Genomic DNA, 23,694 nt, shown 5'->3' with positions numbered 1-23,694 from the left:
CATATTATGAAAAAGTTTAGGAAGCCCTGCTATAAAAAGCACACAGCCTTTTCCAGCATTTGTCTTACTGTGTTTAGAAACAAGGTTGTTTATTTGGCTGGGGTCCATTTAAGGTACACCAGTTGGGTCTGCTGTTAAAAATGGTTTGCAAAACAAGCCAGCCCCGGTGTTTAATGCCTTGATGATCTCTGATGCCTTTTATTAAGTTATAAATCGATTATTTGTTTTATGGCATCATGTGTTACTCCAGACTGTCATTTAGCTACTCAGTTTCAGTCCTGTGATCAAACTCTGAGGCATGGGGGGGTGGAGTTGGTGCTTCTGGCTGTTTGTATTGAGTAATGCTATACATTCAAACTGGCTAACCTGCATTCAATTTGGATAATTTAGATTTAATAAGAGTTATTATAGTCAGTGCTAAACAAGAATGGATTACGTATCGCAAAAATGTCTGGTGGCCTAACAACCAAGCTTTGTCTGCAGTCTGCCTCGTTTAGCTTCCAAAGTATTCGCATGTGGCAAACTAATTTTTTTTTGTAATCTTTTGCAAATTAGAACGAGGCTGAAATTTTACCCTCCGTCATGCTTTCCCACAGTGAATATAGGCAGTAAAACCATGGGTGTGACTTTGACACAGTTGGAAATATCCCATTTTTGTGGTGAATTTGCTATGGATATTATGTGGCGTGAAAATGAGGTGCTTTCTGAAGACATGATCCTGCAAGGTGCTCATCAGCTCGTGCAATGTGTTCATCACCAATTCCCACTTAAATCAACTGGAGCCAGCAATGCTTACTAGCTTGCAGGGTCAGGGCCTGAATTAGCCCTTCACAATTCCATAACCTTCTCCAAGGTTGAGGGCAGCTGAACTTTGCTCTGCTAACATACTGGCTGTAAGTTCTCCCAAGCCATTTTCCCTTTATTTCTTACAGCCTTATTAGTTTGTTTCACATTTCAATCCAAAGGAGTGTCTCCATCCCTTTCAGACAGGGAATGTCTGTGTCTCTGCCTGATTAGTATCGTACACGACACACATACCTGACACATCTCTATTAGTGCCAACAACCATCCCCAACTCCTTAGTAATGACTGCTCATTCCTGGCTGAGATCCAGCAAAAGGAACCAGGTCACTGAGAGCAGTGTCCTAGTTGCCTATAACATGGCACTGCAGCAGCTTTGGTGTCTAGAAGGATGAACTGCAGGTTAAACTCTGTTCGGTCCCTGCATCATCCCTGGGTGCAGAGAATCCATTGGGGATACAGACAGGCATGGTAGAGCTATGAAGTGGGTATACATGAAACCCCATTTGCACAGTCTCTCAGATCTTCATTCTGTGTCTGTGCCCAGGGGATGCTGTCATAAGTATAAAGGGAAGGGTAAACCCCTTTAAAATCCCTCCTGGCCAGAGGAAAAATCTTCTCACCTGTAAAGGGTTAAGAAGCTAAAGGTAACCACGCTGGCACCTGACCAAAATGACCAATGAGGAGACAAGATACTTTCAAAAGCTGGGAGGAGGGAGAAAAACAAAAGGTCTGTGTCTGTCTGTATGCTGCTTTTGCTGGGTACAGAACAGGAATGGAGTCTTAGAACTTTTAGTAAGTAATCTAGCTAGGTATGTGTTAGATTATGATTTCTTTAAATGGCTGAGAAAAGAGCTGTGCTGAATAGAATGACTATTTTGTCTGTGTGTCTTTTTTGTAACTTAAGGTTTTGCCTAGAGGGATTCTCTGTGTTTTGAATCTAATTACCCTGTAAGGTATCTACCATCCTGATTTTACAGAGGTGATTCCTTTACTTCTATTAAAAGTCTTCTCGTAAGAAAACTGAATGCTTTTTCATTGTTCTAAGATCCAAGGGTTTGGGTCTGTGGTCACCTATGCAAATTGGTGAGGATTTTTACCAAACCTTCCCCAGGAAGTGGGGTGCAAGGGTTGGGAGGATTTGGGGGGAAAGACGTGTCCAAACTACGTTTCCCAGTAAACCCAGATAAAGTTTGGTGGTGGCAGTGGAAATCCAAGGGCAAAGGGTAAAATTAATTTCTACCTTGGGGAAGTTTTAACCTAAGCTGGTAAAAGTAAGCTTAGGAGGTTTTCATGCAGGTCCCCACATCTGTACCCTAGAGTTCAGAATGGGGAAGGAACCTTGACAGATGCAATGCAACAGTAAGCAACTTGGCAAGGTATGTAAATAGTGCGGTTGGTGGAGTGAGGTAAAAAAGAGAGTGAGCCTTGCTATACCTTACCGCTAAGATTTCTTAAAAAACCAGCATGAGGAGGAGGGAAGCAGAAGCAGTAGGAGAGAGTGGTACGTCAACCACGTAAAAGCTTTTCCTGGTTTTTAGAGCAGACACATAATGACATGAACCACAATACTGTCCCTGCAAAACCTGGAGTTCACGAGTCTTTTTTTTCTCATTGACCCAGACCAGCTGCTGCTGAGCTTATTTCTCTTTCTCTCCCATTCTCTTGCTGCCTGTCTCTATGGTAACTGACATGTACTACTCAAGAGTGTCAAGTTCAGTAGCGTCCAGTGGTGAGGAAGACAGCACAGGCAATGGACCTTATAATAAAGAGAGACCCCAACTCCGTAAGGTACTTAAGTATGCGAATAGCACTGTTGACTTCAGTGTGACTAGCCATGTGCCTAAGAACCTTGCCTATTCAGGGCCAGTATGCTTACATACATTCAGCAAAGCAAAGATTTTGGAAGGGTACGCAATCTCTCTCTCTCAAAGAGAGAGAGAGAACAGGTAAAACCAGGTTTCTCCTTGTGTACCTGTTCTAACTGTGCTGATGGCCAAGTAGCAGCAGTCAGTGTGCTGTGTACTGGCACTGAGGCCAGAAAATTCGGAGAACCCTTGTACTCACGGGGCCTGGACTGGATTTTTTTGTGCATAGGTTCCATGGTTAAGCCACCTTCTAGCAAAAGTAACATGAGATTTGTGTTAATTGTTAAAGCTTTCCTTACTCTCAGGGACAAGATCTGACTTTTCCCGTTGCAATTTCAATCATTTTGATTTTTATTTCCCGTGAGATTAAAACTTGTGTAAAACCAGGAAAAGGGGGTAAATCTTTTTTGTTGAGAGGGAGGTCTGCTACCTCTAGTCAATCGGACTACACGCAGTAGTACAGTTAGGTGTATGTATAAGTGTTTTCAGGGTTGAAGTCTTAGTTCTTTAGCTCCAGTGGTAGAGGCTCACATTTTAACATAAGAGGTTCAGTGTTCAGTCCTTCCTTTCAGTCTGGTTCCTCAAAAGGAAAAACTAATTTTACAGCTTTGTCTGCACAAAGATTTTTCAGACCTTTAATTCCCAATGGGTTGCATCTTCACTGGTGGTAACTTCAGAGGAAGTTGTAATGTAGAGAAGGCTTAGATGGGCTCTGGTTGGTTACTGTTTTACAGCACTGACACTTCAAGGACATATGAGAACTAAAAGCAAAGGAAAACCGTAGACTTCAGTAGAGTAACTTATGATCTACACCTGTCTACTTAGTAGCAGAATCTGGTCCTACACATTTTAAATCAAAAGTAACATCTGTTATGCAATGAGATACTAGTTCATCTAATTAAAGAAAGGCACTGGCTCTGTTCTAAACTATAGTTGCCAAGCCCCTCCCTCTATTGTTTATTTTTGAAAAAGCATCTTGTTTGTGTGATAACAGAGTCTGATAACCAGTTTTCAGTGGTCCCAGGGATAAATAATAAGCTGATTAGAAAATATGCTTGATTCTTTTATAAGTTTGTGTATGTGTGTATGCTTGTGCAAGGAAGGGGAAGAGCAAGCCTCTTCTTTAAAGTTCATAATTTCACATCTAAAAAGATAGGGATGAGAGCAAAATGCAAAGCTGAGGAACTTACAAGGAGAGAGGCTAGTTGTCGGCTGATCAACGGCCTGGTTCTGTCAGGAGAAAAACAAATGACCTTGCTGAATCATCATTCTTAACCCATACACTAGTCTGTTGACTCCACGTACTGGAAGCTAACAGCGTTTGCTCCTTCAGTTTATTTGAAAAGCAGATTTTGACGTCAGAGGCAATAAATAAAAATAAACTGAACAAGCTGCTGATTTTCTGCCAAGCAACTGTCCTTTCCCTGAAAGGGGAGTAACTAATGCCACCCTATAGTAAGAGGATGTTTAAATAGTACTGAACCAGGGCCCCATACTTTGAGGTACTGCATGGCTCTCAGGGACATGCTGAGCAGCTTGAACTCAAATGACATTTGGTTTTGCATGTGCAGGCCCTTACAGTGCTGTTCCTTTTGAGTTAATTAATGTATGCATGTAATTACCAAAGAGGATTCATTTTGATTAGTATTTTATTATTAATCATAATAAATAAAATGCCACAGGAATCAAGTGATTATTAGCCACTTAAGTGCTGACAGAAAATAATTCATCTGAAAATAAGCTTTCTCTCTTTAAACTTAGATACTTCTCTTGGTAAATTATTATTGCTTGTAGCAATAAACAGGAGAATTCTGGAAGTGTGTCTTGTGAGTGGTCTGTGCTCTTTATCAAGTTGCTTCCCTTTCCTTCTCCTCCCTTAGAAAACTAAAATCAGCCCTGATCTCAAGCAGGAGTCTGTTGCCTGTTATCTGCAGAATGCACTTACTTTGATTCAGCTGGTTTAATCCTCCTGCCCCTTGAGGCATTTGGTTTATTTTGCTTAACAAAGGGGGGAGGAAGGCTATTGTGCTCGTTCATCTGTTCTGCTGAAAGCCCAGTAATTAAATCAGACATGACAAGATTAGATCAGCAGGATGGAAACTCCGAGTCAATTTTCCATCTCCCCCAGCCCTCCACCTTCCAGTTTCTCAGAAAAAGCAAATTCAAGTCTACCATTAATTGGTGCTTTAGTTGGCATGACTCTGTCCTCCCCTGTTTTTTTCATTGTCATTGTGTGATATTAGTTTACTAGCCTTTGACAGAGTGCTGTCATTGAAGAGGTACAACAGTGAGTGACTGCAGTATCGGGAGAAAAAATGAAATGATCCTGGCTTGCTGACAAAACAATACTTTTTTTAGAAATTTTGTTGCACTAGGACTATATAATATGACTTCAGTGGGGTAATTTTCCTCCTCTTTTTATTGCTAGTCACAAAGAGCTCTGCTTGGTTCTTCATCTGCAAGTTCTCTTTTGTATTTTATGTTTGTTTGTATTTTTAAACTACACATTTAAAAATTAAGAAAATACATTTAAATCAGAAAAGACATCTCCTCTACACATTGCAACAGCATGCCAGGTAAAATGATGTCAAAATTTTTAGTTAGCGATGGTTAAAACTCAAAGGTTCAGCATTTGACTTCTGTTTGATAAATTCCCAGAGGAATTAACTAGAGAAACAGAAAGCTATAGGCTTACCCAAAGTCACATAGCAATTCAAAGGCCAAGATTGTAATCCAGGAGCCCAGATTCCTCATCTTAGGCTTTAATACAGTGATTTTCAACCTGTGTTCTGTGGACCTCTGGGGGTCTGCAGACTATGCCTAAGATTTCCCAAGGGGTTTGCACCTCCATTTGAGTTTTTTAGGGATCTTCAAATGAAAAAAGGTTGAAAACTGCTGCTCTAATGGTAGGCCTGAAACAAACTGTAGGTGGGAGTGCAGATATTGACTACAGGCAGCTGAGAGGCAGTCTGCTCACCGACTGAGGCGGAAAGACAAGATTGTATAGTTCTTTGACTGGCTCTGCATATTCCCACTCATGGGTAATGCACTGGTTGGCTCGTTAAGTGTGACTATGTGCAGCCATCTCAGAGAACTCCAGTGACAAGGTAAGTAACCTTCGTTTTCCTTTACCTTTAGAGTAACCAGTCTGAAGGCTGAATCTGAGCGAAAAACTCAGCCTTAAGGTGCCAAAGTGCATTTTAGACAATGAATACACTCTTAGAGCCTTAAATTTCCTCCTGGCCTGCGGGGGATTTCCTGCCCAAAAGACTTCCGTAGGGTAACAGTGAGCTCCTATAAAAAAGATATTCCCTCCCAACAAGTCCAGAGTCATATTAGTGAAATCAGTGGAAAACCTCTCATTAACTTCCCTGGGACCAAGATTTCACCCAGGACTTTGTATATGGTAGATTTGAGGCCTTTATGATACCAGCTCAGTCAAATACAGTGGTGGGCAACCTGCAGCCCGTGGGCTGCACATAGCCCATCAGGGTAATCCGCTGGCAGACCGCGAGACCGTGTTTATGTTGACCGTCTGCAGGCATGGCCCCCCGCAGCTCCCATTGGCTGGGAATGGTGAACCACGACCACTGGGAGCTATGGGCGGCCGTGCCTGTGGATGGTCAATGTAAACAAACTGTCTCGCGGACCGCCAGCGGATTACCCTGACAGGCCACGGGCAGCCTGCGAGCTGCAGGTTGCCCCACCACTGGTCAAATATGATTAGGATAGGATTGCTGTCTATAAATACATCGGGGGGATAATCACCAGGAAGAAAGAAGAGCTATTTAAGCTAAAGTACAATATTGGCACAAGAATAAATGGACATATACTGGCCGTGAATACATTCAGGCTGGAAATTAAAGTTTCTGACCATCAGAGCAGTTGAGGTTCTGGAACAGCCTCCCCGTAGTGGTAGTTTGGACAAACAACCTAACTAGTTTTAAGATGAAGCTTGTTATGAAAGGGTTGCCTATGATAGCTGGGGACAGGACTCAATGAGCGCAGGAGGTTCCTTCTAGTCCTTTGTTCCTAAACACAAAGTAAGTGTCTATTTGTCTCACTGCCATAACAATATCTTCCATTGACAAAGTCCTGCTCTTCCTGGTGAATGAAACTGCAAACTCCAGTGTCAGTCAGAAATCCTCCCTCGGGCAGTGGAAGAAAGATTCCACAGATCAAAGCCTCCTTCCATTGACAAGCAGCCCATGTTCTTTGCAGCTTTGCTAAGCTGTTTCTGTTGTTTAGACCAAATGTAACATGAAACAAGCTACTATTCTTTTGCATAGTCTGAATTCTGTAATCTTTATATATAAAATTGGTTAGCCAGTAACAATAAAATAGTGAGATGGGAATAGTCCAGTTTGATTGGCTTTATTGAAACAGCACACAAAGATAGATAAAGATATTTGCATATGACACCTGGTCTTTGTGGAAACCAGAGCTTGCCGCTGATGACACGAGCAGTTCCAAGATCAATTCCCCAAAACAAGACTACCTAGATTAGCTCTTTATCACTTCCCCCTTTTTATGTGTGACTCATAGCCCCTTTGTTTGATACATGCTACAAATGTATAGGTACATACTGCAATATCCAAACTTTCCATACTAATACGGTTATTACATCTTACAGTTAAAACACTGGGTCAGACAAATAGGATATTATGCTAAATGTTAAACAACTAATCTTCCCACTCTCAATAAACTACATTTGCTACTCTTGGTTACACGTCTTAACATTATTATTACAAATTATTCTTAAAGCTCGCTCCAGTTTTGGTTCACGTGACAGTAGGCCCTTTGGTCTAATGGTCAACAAAAATGTCTGACATAGCATCACTGAGTATAAGAATGTTTGATAAACTTTGTGATGTTCCCCTTTAAAAAGTTTAAGACTGTCATGATAAAGTTTTCTGTTCTTATGATAAACAGAGCCTGACAGAATCTTCTGCTTTGGGTTGTGTAAGATCAAAAACGTTAGAATGAACTCAGTGTCACAGCAGTTGCAAAGTGTAATTCACTAGCAGTCTCCAGTGATCAAAGTGGTTTATTATTAAATTTATTTATATCTAAAGTGGAAATAGGTGTCATAATGAAGCAATGTGACAACAGGCATCTTGGTCATCATCAGATAAATACATTCCTGCAGGGTTACAAAGCACTAAGAAGAAACATTTGGTTCTTAGCAGGTAGCTAGATGTTTTTCATCTTAGCTTTTTAAGTGTTGTTAGATCTTCATACATCTGCTCTTCAAACAACTAACTGTGTGTTAACACCACAAAGCCCACTTCTTGGAATGGCCCAAAAATTTTTTAGCACATTCACACAACAAAAAGTACATTTGGATAATGCATTAGGAGATAGAGTTATGGAAAATAATTATCATTTTTATTATGGTGGCATATACAGGCCTCACTATTTTAAACAAAGGATTTTTATTTTAGCATTTATCACAGGTGCCAGCTTCCTCCTTTCCCCCAGGGTTCTCAGCCCCAGGCCCCGCCCCCACTCCACCCCTTCCCCCAAAGCCCCAGCTCCGCCCCACCTCTTCCCACCCAGTTCCACCCCCTCCCCCGAGAGAGCCCTGTCCCCACTCCTCCCCCTCCACCCAGTGCCTCCTGCATGCTGCAGAACAGCTGATCACAGTGGGCAGGAGGCACTGGGAGGGAGGGGGAGAAGTTATTCAGCAGGAGGCACTGGGGGAACTGGCTGCTGGTAGGTGCTAAGCACCCACTAATTTTTTTCCGTGGGTGCTCCAGGGCTGGAGCGCTCATGGAGTTGGTGCCTCTGGCATTTATGACATAGTTGCTAGTGGTAGGTGTGCTGCTGATTGCTACATTGTACGCTGTCAGTGCCTTGCTCTCATTCTGCAAGATGTCTGACCACTATTTCCTGGGACTGTGACCCTCCTATGCATATGTATTAGTTTATTAATATACTCAGCACACCAACTGAGGTCAGGGCCCTATCTTGCTAGGCGTAGTACAAACACAAGAAGAAAGTCCCTGCCCCAATTAGCTGCAGTCTAAAGGTCACAATTTTGTAATTCACTGCTTGTGGTTACAGTTAATTGCGGGATAAGGATCCAAATAGATAGCGCTGACAAAGGTTGGAAGAAACAATGTATTTTCCCTATTTTACAGCTATGGGAAACTGAGGCACTGAGTGATAAGTAACTTGCCCACGGTGATGCATTAAGACAGTGGCAGTACCAGCGACTGACTTGAGATCTCTTGAATCCCTGCCCAGTGCCTTAATCATAGACCATCCTTCCTTTTAAAGTAAAGATCTTCACAAGTTATTCTGGACGTTTGATCTTCTTAGCTGTGAATTTCCCATGTTTTTGCAGATCTGTGTCACACAATATAAGCTGTCTGAAATGCTGTTTTTTCTCTCCTCTCTTTGTCTTTATATTTCATTTGAAACATTTCTTTACTGTACTGAATTTAAGGATGACTCTTTGGTGCAATAATTTCTAAACTTTTGAAAAGTAAGATAAGAGAAAGGAAACCAATTCTGTGTCTTGTTTGTTTTGAGACCCCCCCCCAGTTCACAATTGCTTCCATTTTTTTATTGCTTTTATTACAGGTTATTTTTGAGAACTTCCATAGATCCTTATTAAATTTCTGTAAACCCCAATCAGTTTAATCTTTTGGGAATTTTAAAGGACTTTTCAGAAAATGTGCACCCAAGATTGGCAGGCCTTTGCAGTGTTGCCATGTCTTGTGATTTTATCATAAGTGTATGAAATTAGGCATGCTTCTTACAGCCCCAGTTCTCACAATCATAAGACTAGATGAGACTCTGAGGTTAGATTTTTTTTTTTTTAAGGAAGTTTCTAGCCACTGTGTTTGGAGAGAAAAACGTGTAGATGTGTGTTGCCCAAGTGCCCAAAAAACAGAAGACAAAGAAAAAGAACTTTATATTTTTTAAATCACATCCATTTTTAAACCCGACTAATGATTTTTAGATTCTTTAGATTGCCAACACTGCCTTTGTTAACATTTTTTGAACCTTAAAAAGTTTTGGTTGATTCCTATTTTTTTCCAAAGCCATTTGCCCATCCCTACACAAGAAGTCTTTATCCCTATGATAACAATAATGTGAAAGACATCAGGACAAATTTAGAGTTGGAGTAACTGGGTGCAACTCCATTAAAGTCAATGCAGTTAAGGGGCCAATGACATTACTTCTTTGTCACAAGAATACCTTAAAAATAGATGAGTGTAATTTCTTGTTCACTGTTGAAGCTCATCATGAGAATGGAAGGGAGATTTACTTACACTGTCTTGTGATTTAGTTTTTAGTTTATTTTTGTCGATAGCTTCGTGTTCACATTCAGTGAATTAAACACGTTCCAGACTTTAAGCACATACATAAATACCTAGCTGAAGAGGTATCTAAGTGCTGAGAAAAGTGAGGATATAGGTTCTGGTACACATAGCACAGTGGTCCCTCGGTGGAGAGCTCATGGCAGAATTGGGACTGTAGTGCTCAGAATGACCTGTGTCTGAAAATGAAAATGTTTCTGTTGATACAACATGATAATACAGACCCCAAAACATAACCCAGAGTCTAGACTTTAGTCTAAGTCTACTTTAGTCTAAAGTAGACCCACTGTATCAGACTCCCAGCCAAACTCCCATTGACTTCAATGGGAGCAGGATCGAGCCTTGTAAGAAGTCATTTTAAACCTAAAAAAAGGCACTGTCCTTCCCCTGCAAAATAAACCAAAACAACAAAAACAAAGCCCTGAAACAAAGCAAACCTTTTGTGGAATTCAACGCTCTACCATAGTTCTTCAGCTTTACAGACAGCATGCCTTGTCTCAGTGTTGCATTTTCTTTTTCTTTTGTCTACTGTCCTGAATATAAGAGTGAAATGGGTACTTTCTTATATGTAATGGGCAGTTGCAGAGAGCCAGAATTTTTGGATTCTAGTGAACAGAGGCATTAGTGCTGGAGATCTGGGATTAGATCCAGTATGCTGGGTAAAAGGGCCAGAGTGACACAAAGAGCACCTAAGACCTCTATATGCAGCCTGGCATGCATTGCCTGACACAGGCAGTGCAGAAGTCAGCCATAAAGCTCCTTCCTAAGGACCTCTTTGCAAGCCGGGGTGTAGGGGACTTGCTAAAGCAGGGATGGTGATGGGAGGGGCATGTAAAGGGCCACAGCATGCAGCTCTGCAGAGATCCCAGGCACAGCGCACCTATAGGGCAAGAGGTTGCCATAACTTAGACAGACGCTCAGGGTGTCAACATGTCGATGGCTAAGAAGTGTACCATGGAATAGTGGAAGTACAATACATTTGCAACATTGTAAAATTGGAATGAAAACCACAGCTTTACCCTTTGTGTGTTGTGTGTGTGTGTGTGTGTGTGTGTATGTGTAAAATGGACGTTATCTGTTTTACATCTCTTTGTGGATTTGGGGTTGGGGACATGAGCAAAAGAAGCATTAAAAGTTAAGTATTGTGAACACGCAAAGGAGCAATATAAATTTGTATTAGTGTATGTGCCTCTGAGAAATAATATCAAATAATACCTTAGGGCCATGGTCCCACTAAGCCAATAAGATCCTACATCTTTGGAAAACAAATCTGCAAATAGTGCAGAAGAAGATGACTCTATCGTGTCCTGTGACCTAAATTCTCTCAGGTGCCAGGGTCAATTTAATTCATAATGAAGTGAATCAATGAGCCAGGCTTCAAAGGGAAATATCTATTGAAAGATCTGCAATGAAGATCTTTGTTATGCAATAGGTAAACCTGGCATCCGTGACCTGAAGAATAAATTATGTGGCACCTCAAGACTAAAACACATGTCAGTTGCAGCAGAGTATCAGTAACTAGTTATTTTAAACCCGATCACCAAGTTCTTTGGGAAAATTCAGAAACTCTGAGATATTAGCCAATCAGTGTATGTGAGATAGTTTGGCCAGATCTTTGGCCCTGTCTCCAGCTACTTTGAGGCAACACAAAACAGCTGGAAAGCGGCCCTAAAAAGGCAACTGAGAATGGTCCTAACAGAGGAAAATTCTTTTGTGACATAGAGCTGAATACCACTGGTCCACACTCCCGCCACAAAAAAAGCATGCAAGCGGGGAGAGAGAGGGCAGGAGAGGGTGATGTCTCATGGTGTTTTGGATCTTATGGCTGTTCTTAGCTATGTTGAGAGCTGTTTAGACTAACAGCTAATGAGATTAGAAACAGAAAAGTGACTGGTTTCAGAGTAACAGCCGTGTTAGTCTGTTTTCGCAAAAAGAAAAGGAGTACTAGTGGCACCTTAGAGACTAGCAAATTTAGCTGTAGCTCACGAAAGCTTATGCTCAAATAAATTTGTTAGTCTCTAAGGTGCCACAAGTACTCCTTTTCTTTTTGAGAAAAGTGACTGAGAGCTATCTTTCCCTACAGTTCACTTCAGCTATGTTGAGTGTAATCCAGTACCACTGAAGATCTGGCCCATTATGACTATTTGTTTTCTTTTGATGTGATTGTCCTGATTCCCCCGGCCTTTCACCTCACAGGGTCATTTCAATCTGTGCAGAGTGGGAGTGCAACACTTCCAAATCAGAATGGTAGCATCTTACAGTCACTTTGCACAGCTATAAAAGGACTACACAGGTGCAAGTCAGTGGAGAATCTGAACCTTTTTATTCTGCAATAAGATTTCGGAAAGCAGCTGTGTCTTGTGCTTAAAGTTCACCACGACTGCATCACAATGGGGAATCTTACTCACAATGCTGATGATAGCACAGAGATGATCAGGCTGATGTTTGCAGGTTCAGTTAGTTGCAAAAGAATTTTCCTGTGAAAGATCACCACCTCACATGCATCATTAAAGGTCCATCAGCACATTACACCCAGTCATTTTTTAACGATGCCAGATCAGGACCTTCCACCGTTCTGATGGATTAAAGTGATGATGCCAGCCATGACAAGGGGTGCATCATGATCATATGGTTTGATCAGGAGGCATGACTTGTGAAAAATGATTTTCTAAATGGGTTTGTGAGTAACACTGCAAGTGCTGGAAGCCTTTGTGCATCACTGAGTTCACTTGTCATTGACTCAAACATTTCATTGACAAATGTGATTGCACTTTCCTTTGACTCAGCAAATGTGATGATTGACAGAGTAATACAAACGCTGGCCTCTGTGACTATAGCCATTGATCAACGTCACATGTCTTACGCCACTTGATAACTTGTCTACTTCCAAAACGTCTCCCTAAATTGAGGGAGACACGTTGGTTCACTCTAAAGTTAGTGTAAAAATGTTAGTGAAGTTGACTTATCCTTCATCTGTGATGGTAGAATCTGGGGTACCAGGTGGCACAGGGTAATGGGATATAGAGCCTTTCATCTCTGGGTTACTGGGTTAAGTCTAGCTTTATTTGTAGTGACCAAAAGTTAGTTACTACCTAAGGCCTGTATGGTGCTCTTTGTAATAAGGAGTCTGCTGCTTTCAGCCTCATTTCTAGTCCCAAGGGGCAAATGTCCAGTTCACAGAAACCGCGACCAAAATTGGCAATAATGGCATGCTTGTCGGCATTCTCAGCAATGAGAGAGAGAGAGAGAGAGAGGACTGAATGTGCCTTGAGATGGAATCATCCTCTCACTTGTAGAGGTTGTCCTACCAGATCAAAGTTGAGAAACATTGGCATCACATTGAAGGACAGCTTATTATTGAAGTTAATGGGAATTGAAGGCACTCAGGTGGTTGGCACCTCTCAGGATCGGGCTTTTAGTGAGGAAGCGCTCACTGAACTTTCAGAAAACAAACCTACAAAGATTACATTGGATGGGGAAAACAGTGTGGAAAGCAGACGCTTATAATTACTAATAAAATTACAGCTCTCCTATACCAGATGTAGTTGAAGTTTATTCATCTACATCTGGATATACTGATGACCTTCTGTTCCTGCAATGATAAATCCTTATGAACTTCCAATAAAGTCTGATGAAAGTGGAATGTCAGGTTGATTCCATTCATCTCTCTGAATTTTAACAGCTCCTGTCCTTTAGAAGGAGCCCATTTTAGCAAAAAGAGGTCAAAATGCATTATGTTACACTGCTACCGGACTCTGGAATTGCACCGGACTATTCCAGAGAACTGTTTTCAAAACTCAATTATGCCTGTCATTCATTCTCTCTAAAATCTGAATTGCTTGCAATGTCACACGCACCACTACTGTGCTAACTTTTCCATTTTTAAAATCTAAACTCATCTTTAGAGGTATAGATATTCTCAGCAGGTTTTATTTTAGACTTGCAACCATTCATTACTTGGCCTAAAGAAGTAGGGCTGTTTTTATCTTGAAAATGGAAATCTAATATAGGCACTTCTGGGGGGAGAGGATGACAGTGGGGAGTAATATAAGCTTGAATGGCTGCCTTTGCTGTAATCCAACAATAATTCATTCATCTTCTGACTTCGGGAATTAAGTTCTCTGGTGCATTGACAAGGTGGTTGTTGGTCTTGTTTTATAAAATTTAATTTGAATTTTTTGCTGTTTCATACCCGGACAGTTAATCAGACCACTGCCACCTCACTTTAAATCAGCTAGCATGTCACATGCCTCATTTCAGGCTGCATTCTCCCACCCTTTCTCTCACTGACTAGTGCCTCTCTCTGAGATGGGTTCCAGTGCAATTCCTGCAGAATAAGTTACTACTTCATGTGAGTAATGGAAGCAGTGTTTTATAGTACATGTGTATATTCCTGTTTTCCCAGTATGAAAGAAAAGAAGGAAAAAACTTGATGAGTTGGGCATAATTGTATGGATACTCTCAATCCATTACTTTGTGGCACAGAGCAGTTTCCCATTCACACATCCATCTTCACTGAAACAGGAGGCTATTCTTACATTTTATTCACATAATCATTTTGATATAAAATCTGTTTTGCTGCAGATGAGGGCCCTGGAGGTTTTTGGTCTGTTGTAATACATAAAGGCGGCCTGACATTGCCGCATTAGTTCTCCAGTGCTGTTGCCTAGCAGAGCTAAAAGCACTGAGGTCTTTTACAGTTCTGCTATTGCCATTCTCCATTTCAATGGGAGCTGAATGTAAAAGGGAAATTGATGGTGCTGGAGAATGAATTTCAATCATGCTAAGAAAGAAGAGACAGAAGGGAGCTGGCTAAGAAAGTGTTGGTAAATGTCACTGCAAGGGAGAAGCTAACAGGCTGACTGCTCTAAGCCCCTAACTGCATGTTATCAACATATGGATCTACCATTCTTAAAAGGGCACCAATCTGTATACTCTGAATGCAAGAGCTATGTTACATTTATACATACTGGTACTTTGGCACCCTCACATGATCATAAGAACATAAGAACTTCCATAGTGGGTCAAACCAAGGGTCCATCTAGCCCAGTGCCCTGTCTCCAACAGAGGCCAATACCAGAGCTTCAGGGGGAGTGTACAGAAGAGGGCAGCTGGAGTGATCCATTCCTGTCTTCCCCCCCCCCGGCTGCTGGCAGTCAAAGGTTTAGGGATGCTCCGAGCATGGGGTTGCACCCTGACTACCTTGACTAATAGCCACAGAGAGAGCTACCTTCCATGAACTTATCTAGTACTTTTTTGAACCTAGTTCAACATCACAACATCCCATGACAAGGAGTTCCACATTGTGTGAAAAAAAGTACTTTCTCTTGTTTGTATTAAATGTGCAGCCTGTTAATTTCTTTTGGTGACCCTCGGTTTGGGAAAGGGTAAATAACACTTCTCTGATCACTGTTTCCACACCATTCATGATTTTTTAGACCACTATCACATCCCACCTTAGCTGTCTCTTTTCTAAGCTAAACAGCCCTAATCGTTTTAGTCTTTCCTCATATGGAATCCATTCTATACCCTTGATCATCTTTGTTGCCCTTCTCTGAAACCTTTTCCAGTTCCACTATATCGTTTTAGAGATTTGGAAGACCAGAACTGGACAAGGTGTGGGCACACCATAGATTTATATAATGGCATTATGATATTTTCTGTCTTATTTTCTGTCCCTTTCCTATTTCTGTCCCCTTCTGTCCCCTTCCTATTAGTTCCTAACACCCTGTTAGCCTTTTTGACAACTGCTGCTCCACACTGAACTGAAGTTTTCAGAGAACTATCTATGGTGGTCTCTTTCAGCTAATTTAGAACCCATCATTGTATATATGTAGTTAGGATTATTTTTTCCAAGCTACTTTACTTTGCACTCTTCGATGTTGAATGTTGAATTTTATTTGTCATATTCATGTTTTACTTGGGATTTTCAGTGTTTTGTTCTTGATTCTTACTCAGGTAAAAACTCCCATGAAAATTTAAATCAATTAGCATTTCATATGAAGTTCATGGGAGTTTTGCCTGAGTAAGGGCAGAATAAAAACTGAGCAGAAAGCCATGTAGTGAGTAATTATGGAACAACCCACCAGGACAACTTTGTTCAAATCACCTGACAGTGATTGGCTTATGTCCTGCAGCATAAAAGTTTATTTCCCTAATAATAATAATAATTAATTAATAATAATTAATAAACACACATGCCACACACACAACCCACAAAACAATTTCTTTTCTCTAATCCTTGTTTCAATCCTACTAAACTCTCAGTCTCTGACATCTTGAGGAAACGTAGTATAACATATTTTGTAAAAATAGTAAAATTATTTACTATGAGACTGCACTGCAACACTCGGTCTAAGGGTCATCTTTACTGAGAAGTGGGAGAGAGACTCTCTTCTGTGCAAATTAGGAAGTGCACAGATCAATTCAGGGTGAGCAAGACTAAGGGAGAAAGGGGAGGCTGTTTTATTTCATTTAGTTAAATTTAAAACTCTACATCAGAGAATCTTCATCCAGAGCTCTGAATATCCTGGCAATAAAATGAAAAATACAATAAAAAAAGTTCTAGGGTCAATCAAAGTGCCAGTAGCATTTATGCATGCAGTTGTTTTCATTTATGCATGCAGTTGTTTTGTTTTCATTTATGCATGCAGTTGTTTTCATGTGAGTGTTGATGTGGGTTGCTTGTGGGTTAATATAGAGCTGTACCCCAAAATATGTTTTATGTATACATTTTCTGGGGCGGTGTTTTGGAGTGTCGGTGGGAGCAGACAGTTCCAGCACACTGCCCAACAGACACAAGACATTAAAGTTGAAAGAATCAATGGTCAAACAATGGAACAAGCATCATATGAGCATCATCTTAGTTGGTCTAGCTGGCTGAGTGGGAGAAACCAGTCTGAGGCAAAAGACCTTCCTAGGGCCTATAGCAAGGGCCTTTCAGCAACATGGAAATTAGGATAAGGCTCACACAGGGAGGGTGGAACTTTGAGAAACAGGAGTTTCTGGGGAAAGGAAAAGGGAGAGGGCAGAGGGAGACTGACACTCTGGAAGGCAAACTAAGACAAGGCTTGGTCCCAAGAGCTCCCAGACTTGTTAGCAGAATGTAGGTCAGGTCTATTCTGTTCCTGGAACTCAAGAAGGAAGCCCATCTAACTTAGCTTGTAATTAAGATTAGATGAGTCTAGATAGATATGAAGGCTGCTTTTTACGCTAAAATTATTTTCTCTAGTGCTCTGTTCCAGTTGTTCAATAGACCTACATGTATTTCGACAGCTGTTCATCACTGTATGGGGATTCCACAAGGGTTCAGTCACCTACACAGTAATAAGTGGCGGGCATAGATGGGGTGTGGTACCCAGGTCCCAGTCTGTGAATGAGAGAACGGTATTCCTAACAGGCCTAGCACCTGAGGGCGTACGCTCAGAGAGACCAAAAGGGAAACAGGTGCAAGCAGCTCCACAACCATTACAGTTTTACGGAAGGAAAATGGAGTTGCATGCATAATTATCCATTTGGTTTACATAACTCAGGCACTTTTAAAAATGTAGACCTAAGACTAATGAACATCCATTTCTTGTACAGCCCCTTCCACAATAATAAAATAACTCAAATGTCTGTTGAAATCATAGAAAGTACCCAAACAGGAACTAATCAATCTGCCTAAACATGGTACACAGTAATGCCAGACAGGAGTTACTTTCACTGAAGACCAGCTGATACAACCAATCTAGTTGTCCCACACAGGTGCTGCTTCTGTTATAAAGGTATTGGCCACCATGCCCAGCCCTCTCACCTCCCCCCACTACTGATTTCCCCCAAATCATTACAATGTTTTAAACCTATCTTCTTTTTAAAATACACTCATTTCTCCATCCTCCATAGGGACAGAAGAACATGGAAAAAGAAGAGGGACAAGGACTGGAAGAGGGAAAAAATGATCTCATAAAATATCCCCAAGTGTATTTAACCAAAATCCTGTTCCAGTTATAGTCAATTTAAATTCTCAAGGAGTCTCATAAGCACCTCAAATGGCAAGAAGTCAGACTATGCTGCGTTACCAGTAACTTTAGCTATTAAACATACAGAGCACCAACTACACTAATACTCAGCCCGTGCTGACAAGTGGAATGGCAATGTTAGATATGTAACGACCATCCCTCTTCGAATGCTGGTCCCTATGTATATTACACTACGGGTACACATATGCTTCATGAGCCTAAAGCTGGAGAATTTTGAAAGCAGCGTCCATTGGTCCACACATGCGCCCTTGCTCACCCCCTGACTCCAACCAAGGAGATAAAGAGAAGGGCGGACCGACCTCTTCTCCAGTTCCTTCTCACCACTGCATCATCTGGGTCGGAAACTGGCTTTATTCCTTTATCTGTGGCTAGAGAGAGAGAGAGTTTTAGAAGTTTTTGGGAATTTAAAGTTTTATCTAATAGTTTGTATTTTTTAGTTGGTTAGTTGGAAGCCCCCCCCACACACACACACCATTTTGAGTACTGGACTACACCCAGGACTCTGGGCTTCACAATTTGCCCTTCCTATCCATGCCCCTTCTCAGTCAGTGACAACCACCAATATTGCTTCAGGGAAGCCCACATCACGGCAAGGCGCAGTATCTGCATTCCCTTCCCCAGTCATACCTAGGAAGGGTGGGAACTTCACCTTAGGAAGCACCATGAGGCCACAATTGGACCTAGACTGGGGGACCTCCTGTACATTGGCCCGACTTTTGATAAATGCAAAGTAATACACATTGGAAAACATAATCCCAACTATACATATAAAATGATGAGGTCTAAATTAGCTGTTATCATTCAAGAAAGAGATCTTGGAATCATTGTGGATAGTTCTCTGAAAACATCCACTTATTGTGCAGCGGCAGTCAAAAAGGCCAACAGAAGGTTGGGCATCATTAAGAAAGGGATAGATAATAAGACAGAAAATAACACTGCCTCTATATAAATCCATGGTACGCCCACATCTTGAATATTGCGTGCAGATGTGCTCACCCCATCTCAAAAAAGATATATTGGAATTGGAAAAAGTTCAGAAAGGGGCAACAAAAATGAGGAGAGATTAATAAGACTGGGACTTTTCAGCTTGGAAAAGAGACGACTAAGGGGGGATATGATAGAGGTCTATAAAATCATGACTGGTGTGGAGAAACTAAATAAGGAAGTGTTATTTACTCTGTCTCATAACACAACAACTAGGGGTCACCAAATGAAATTAATAGACAGTAGGTTTAAAACAAACAAAAGGAAGTATTTCTTCACACAATGTCCAGTCAACCTGTGGAATTCTTTGCCTGAGGATGTTGTGAAAGCCATAACTATAACAGGTTCAAAAAAGAACTAGATAATTTCATTGCGGATAGGTCCATCAATTGCTATTAGCCAGGATGGGCAGGGATGGTGTCCCTAGCCTCTGTTCGCCAGAAGCTGGGAATGGGCAACAGGGGATGGGTCACTTGATGATTACCTGTTCTATTCATTCTCCCTAGGGTACCTGGCATTGGCCACTGTTGGAAGACAGGACACTGGGCTAGATGGACCTTTAGTCTGACCCAGAAAGGCCATTCTTATGACTTAACAAAGAGTGCACCTTCTGCCACAAGGTTCATCTCAGGCGTGAGGGAGTCTATCCCCACAGATCCCTTGGCAGCATCTTATTGGGAAAGCAGGGAATGGTAGCGGAAGGAACACATAGTTCAAGTGGTCTATCCATGGAAGAAGTAGAGTGTTGTCCTGCAAGTGATGGTTCAGGGCTCCTCTGGAGCAGTGCATACTGCACTTTCTGTTTGTTAGGGAGGACCGGGGGAGGGGTACTCCATAGAGTGAAAATATTGTCCAACCATATCAAATAAATGAATCCCAGCTGTAATCTTCAGTTTCAATTACTGTATTTTTCTGTTATAAAAACAAAAAGGAAAAGATAGACATAGCTAGATGGATGCAATTATGTACATAAGTTTGAAAGCAGCCAAGTTATACATGCAGTAATGTATGCATGCACATGAGCAAGGCCGGGCAGGTACATGACTGGCCATTTGCAATTGCATATACACCATGGCCCTGATGTCCCATAACATAAATTGGATTACTGACATGCTTAACGTTAAGCATGTACTTAGTTTCTCTGTTGGATCGGGGCCATGTACACGAACACATACATATGGAAACAAGCAGGGAGAACTGGAGGTCCTGGTGATGTCAAGGAATTATGACGTGATTGGAATAACATAGACTTGGTGGGATAACTCACATGACTGGAGTACTGTCATGGATGGTTATAAACTGTTCAGGAAGGACAGGCAGGGCAGAAAAGGTGGGGCAGTAGCACTGTATGTAAGGGAGCAGTATGACTGCTCAGAGCTCCGGTACGAAACTGCAGAAAAACCTGAGTGTCTCTGGATTAAGTTTAGAAGTGTGAGCAACAAGAGTGATGTAGTGGTGGGAGTCTGCTATAGACCACCGGACCAGGGGGATGAGGTGGATGAGGCTTTCTTTCGGCAGCTCGCAGAAGCTACTAGATCGCATGCCCTGGTTCTCATGGGTGACTTTAATTTTCCTGATATCTGCTGGGAGAGCAATACAGCGGTGCATAGACAATCCAGGAAGTTTTTGGAAAGCATAGGGGACAATTTCCTGGTGCAAGTGCTAGAGGAGCCAACTAGGGGGAGAGCTTTTCTTGACCTGCTGCTCACAAACCAGGAAGAATTAGTGGGGGAAGCAAAAGTGGATGGAAATCTGGGAGGCAGTGACCATGAGTTGGTTGAGTTCAGGATCCTGACACAGGGAAGAAAGGTAAACAGCAGGATACAGACCCTGGACTTCAGGAAAGCAGACTTCGACTCCCTCAGGGAATGGATGGGTAGGATCCCCTGGGGGACTAACATGAAGGGGAGAGGAGTCCAGGAGAGCTGGCTGTATTTCAGGGAATCCCTGTTGAGGTTACAGGGACAAACCATCCCGATGTGTCGAAAGAATAGTAAATATGGCAGGCGACCAGCTTGGCTTAACGGTGAAATCCTAGCGGATCTTAAGCATAAAAAAGAAGCTTACAAGAAGTGGAAGGTTGGACATATTACCAGGGAAGAGTATAAAAATATTGCTCGGGCATGTAGGAATGAAATTAGGAGGGCCAAATCGCACCTGGAGCTGCAGCTAGCGAGAGATGTTAAGAGTAACAAGAAGAGTTTCTTCAGGTATGTTGGCAACAAGAAGAAAGCCAAGGAAAGTGTGGTCCCCTTAATGAATGAGGGAGGCAACCTAGTGACAGAGGATATGGAAAAAGCTAACGTACTCAATGCTTTTTTTGCCTCTGTCTTCATGAACAAGGTCAGCTCCCAGACTGCTGCGCTGGGCATCACAACATGGGGAATAGATGGCTAGCCCTCCGTGGAGAAAGAGGTGGTTAGGGACTATTTAGAAAAGCTGGACGTGCACAAGTCCATGGGGCTGGACGAGTTGCATCCGAGAGTGCTAAAGGAACTGGCGGCTGTGATTGCAGAGCCATTGGCCATTATCTTTGAAAACTCGTGGCGAACGGGGGAAGTCCCGGATGACTGAAAAAAGGCTAATGTAGTGCCAATCTTTAAAAAAGGGAAGAAGGAGGATCCTGGGAACTACAGGCCAGTCAGCCTCACTTCAGTCCCCGGAAAAATCATGGAGCAGGTCCTCAAAGAATCAATCCTGAAGCACTTACATGAGAGGAAAGTGATCAGGAACTGTCAGCATGGATTCACCAAGGGAAGGTCATGCCTGACTAATCTAATCGCCTTCTATGATGAGATTACTGGTTCTGTGGATGAAGGGAAAGCAGTGGATGTATTGTATCTTGACTTTAGCAAATCTTTTGACACGGTCTCCCACAGTATTCTTGTCAGCAAGTTAAAGAAGTATGGGCTGGATGAATGCACTATAAGGTGGGTAGAAAGTTGGCTAGATTGTCGGGCTCAACGGATAGTGATCAATGGCTCCATGTCTAGTTGGCAGCCAGTGTCAAGTGGAGTGCCCCAGGGGTCGGTCCTGGGGCCGGTTTTGTTCAATATCTTCATAAATGATCTGGAGGATGGTGTGGATTGCACTCTCAGCAAATTTGCGGATGATACTAAACTGGGAGGAGTGGTAGATACGCTGGAGGGCAGGGATAGGATACAGAGGGACCTAGACAAATTGGAGGATTGGGCCAAAAGAAATCTGATGAGGTTCAATAAGGATAAGTGCAGGGTCCTGCACTTAGGACGGAAGAACCCAATGCACAGCTACAGACTAGGGACCGAATGGCTAGGCAGCAGTTCTGCGGAAAAGGACCTAGGGGTGACAGTGGACGAGAAGCTGGATATGAGTCAGCAGTGTGCCCTTGTTGCCAAGAAGGCCAATGGCATTTTGGGATGTATAAGTAGAGGCATAGTGAGCAGATCGAGGGACTTGATCGTCCCCCTCTATTCGACATTGGTGAGGCCTCATCTGGAGTACTGTGTCCAGTTTTGGGCCCCACACTACAAGAAGGATATGGATAAATTGGAGAGAGTCCAGCGAAGGGCAACAAAAATGATTAGGGGTCTGGAACACATGACTTATGAGGAGAGGCTAAGGGAACTGGGATTGTTTAGTCTGCAGAAGAGAAGAATGAGGGGGGATTTGATAGCTGCTTTCAACTACCTGAGAGGTAGTTCTAGAGAGGATTGTTCTAGACTATTCTCAGTGGTGGAAGAGGACAGGACAAGGAGTAATGGTCTCAAGTTGCAGTGGGGGACGTTTAGGTTGGATATTAGGAAAAACTTTTTCACTAGGAGGGTGGTGAAACACTGGAATGCGTTGCCTAGGGAGGTGGTGGAATCTCCTTCCTTAGAAGTTTTTAAGGTCAGGCTTGACAAAGCCTTGGCTGGGATGATTTAATTGGGGATGGGTCCTGCTTTTGAGCAGGGGGTTGGACTAGATGACCTCCTGAGGTCCCTTCCAACCCTGATATTCTATGATTCTATGACATATTTTGATAAGTATCGCATGGGGTAGGAGCTTGAAAATGTCCTCACAATGTCCTCAAAATGTCATCTAACTTTTGAAATCTAGCAACCTATCTATAAAAAAAGTGTAACAAGGTAGAATTGGAATGATTTCTCTTTTTGCATACAGAAAGCACTGTAACATGCTTTGACATTAGAAACTTTAGCTTCTGTTCTTGCTTTGGTTACACAAGTAAATAACAGCTTGGAAGGAGCACTGAAAGACATAATTTTGTCACTCACATCTCCACAGGAAATTACTGGAACGCTGCGTCTTTCATTACTCCATCGTCCTACCTTCACTTCTCCACGTTCCAAGGGGAAACCAGCGCAGACATCTCTTTCTATTTCAAAACATCCGCCCCGGATGGAGTGTTTCTTGAGAATTTGGGGAATACAGACTTCATCAAACTTGAGCTGAAATGTGAGTATATTCTCTCCACCACTTTTACTGAGAACGAAAAACGAAAGGTAATGAGATTTAAGAAACCTCTGTCATTCAACACATGGCCAAGTAAAAGCTGTTTGTGATGTAGGACAAAGTCCAAATCTACCTTTTCACTATATTTGTAAATTACCTTAGTGGGGAAAAACCCTGGAAATAATGATCATCTTGTTTATCATGGAGACATGGAGTCATAGCAGGAGAAACAAAAACACTGACATATATTACCTA

At 42.1% G+C, this 23,694-nt stretch overlaps 1 protein-coding gene across 1 annotated transcript in view; it reads left to right on the top strand.

The window, feature by feature from the left end:
- CNTNAP2 (contactin associated protein 2) overlaps positions 1-23,694 on the top strand; it is a 1,133,690-nt gene that overhangs the window by 947,064 nt on the left and 162,932 nt on the right. The window contains exon 16 of the mRNA XM_077808720.1: positions 23,272-23,442. Within this exon, the coding sequence (XP_077664846.1) occupies positions 23,272-23,442 (171 nt within the window). The remainder of the gene's footprint in view (positions 1-23,271; positions 23,443-23,694) is intronic.

The sequence above is a fragment of the Eretmochelys imbricata genome, chromosome 2, assembly GCF_965152235.1.
Source record: "Eretmochelys imbricata isolate rEreImb1 chromosome 2, rEreImb1.hap1, whole genome shotgun sequence".
NCBI classification, from domain to species: domain Eukaryota; kingdom Metazoa; phylum Chordata; order Testudines; family Cheloniidae; genus Eretmochelys; species Eretmochelys imbricata.
This window is presented reverse-complemented; position numbering and strand designations above follow the sequence as displayed.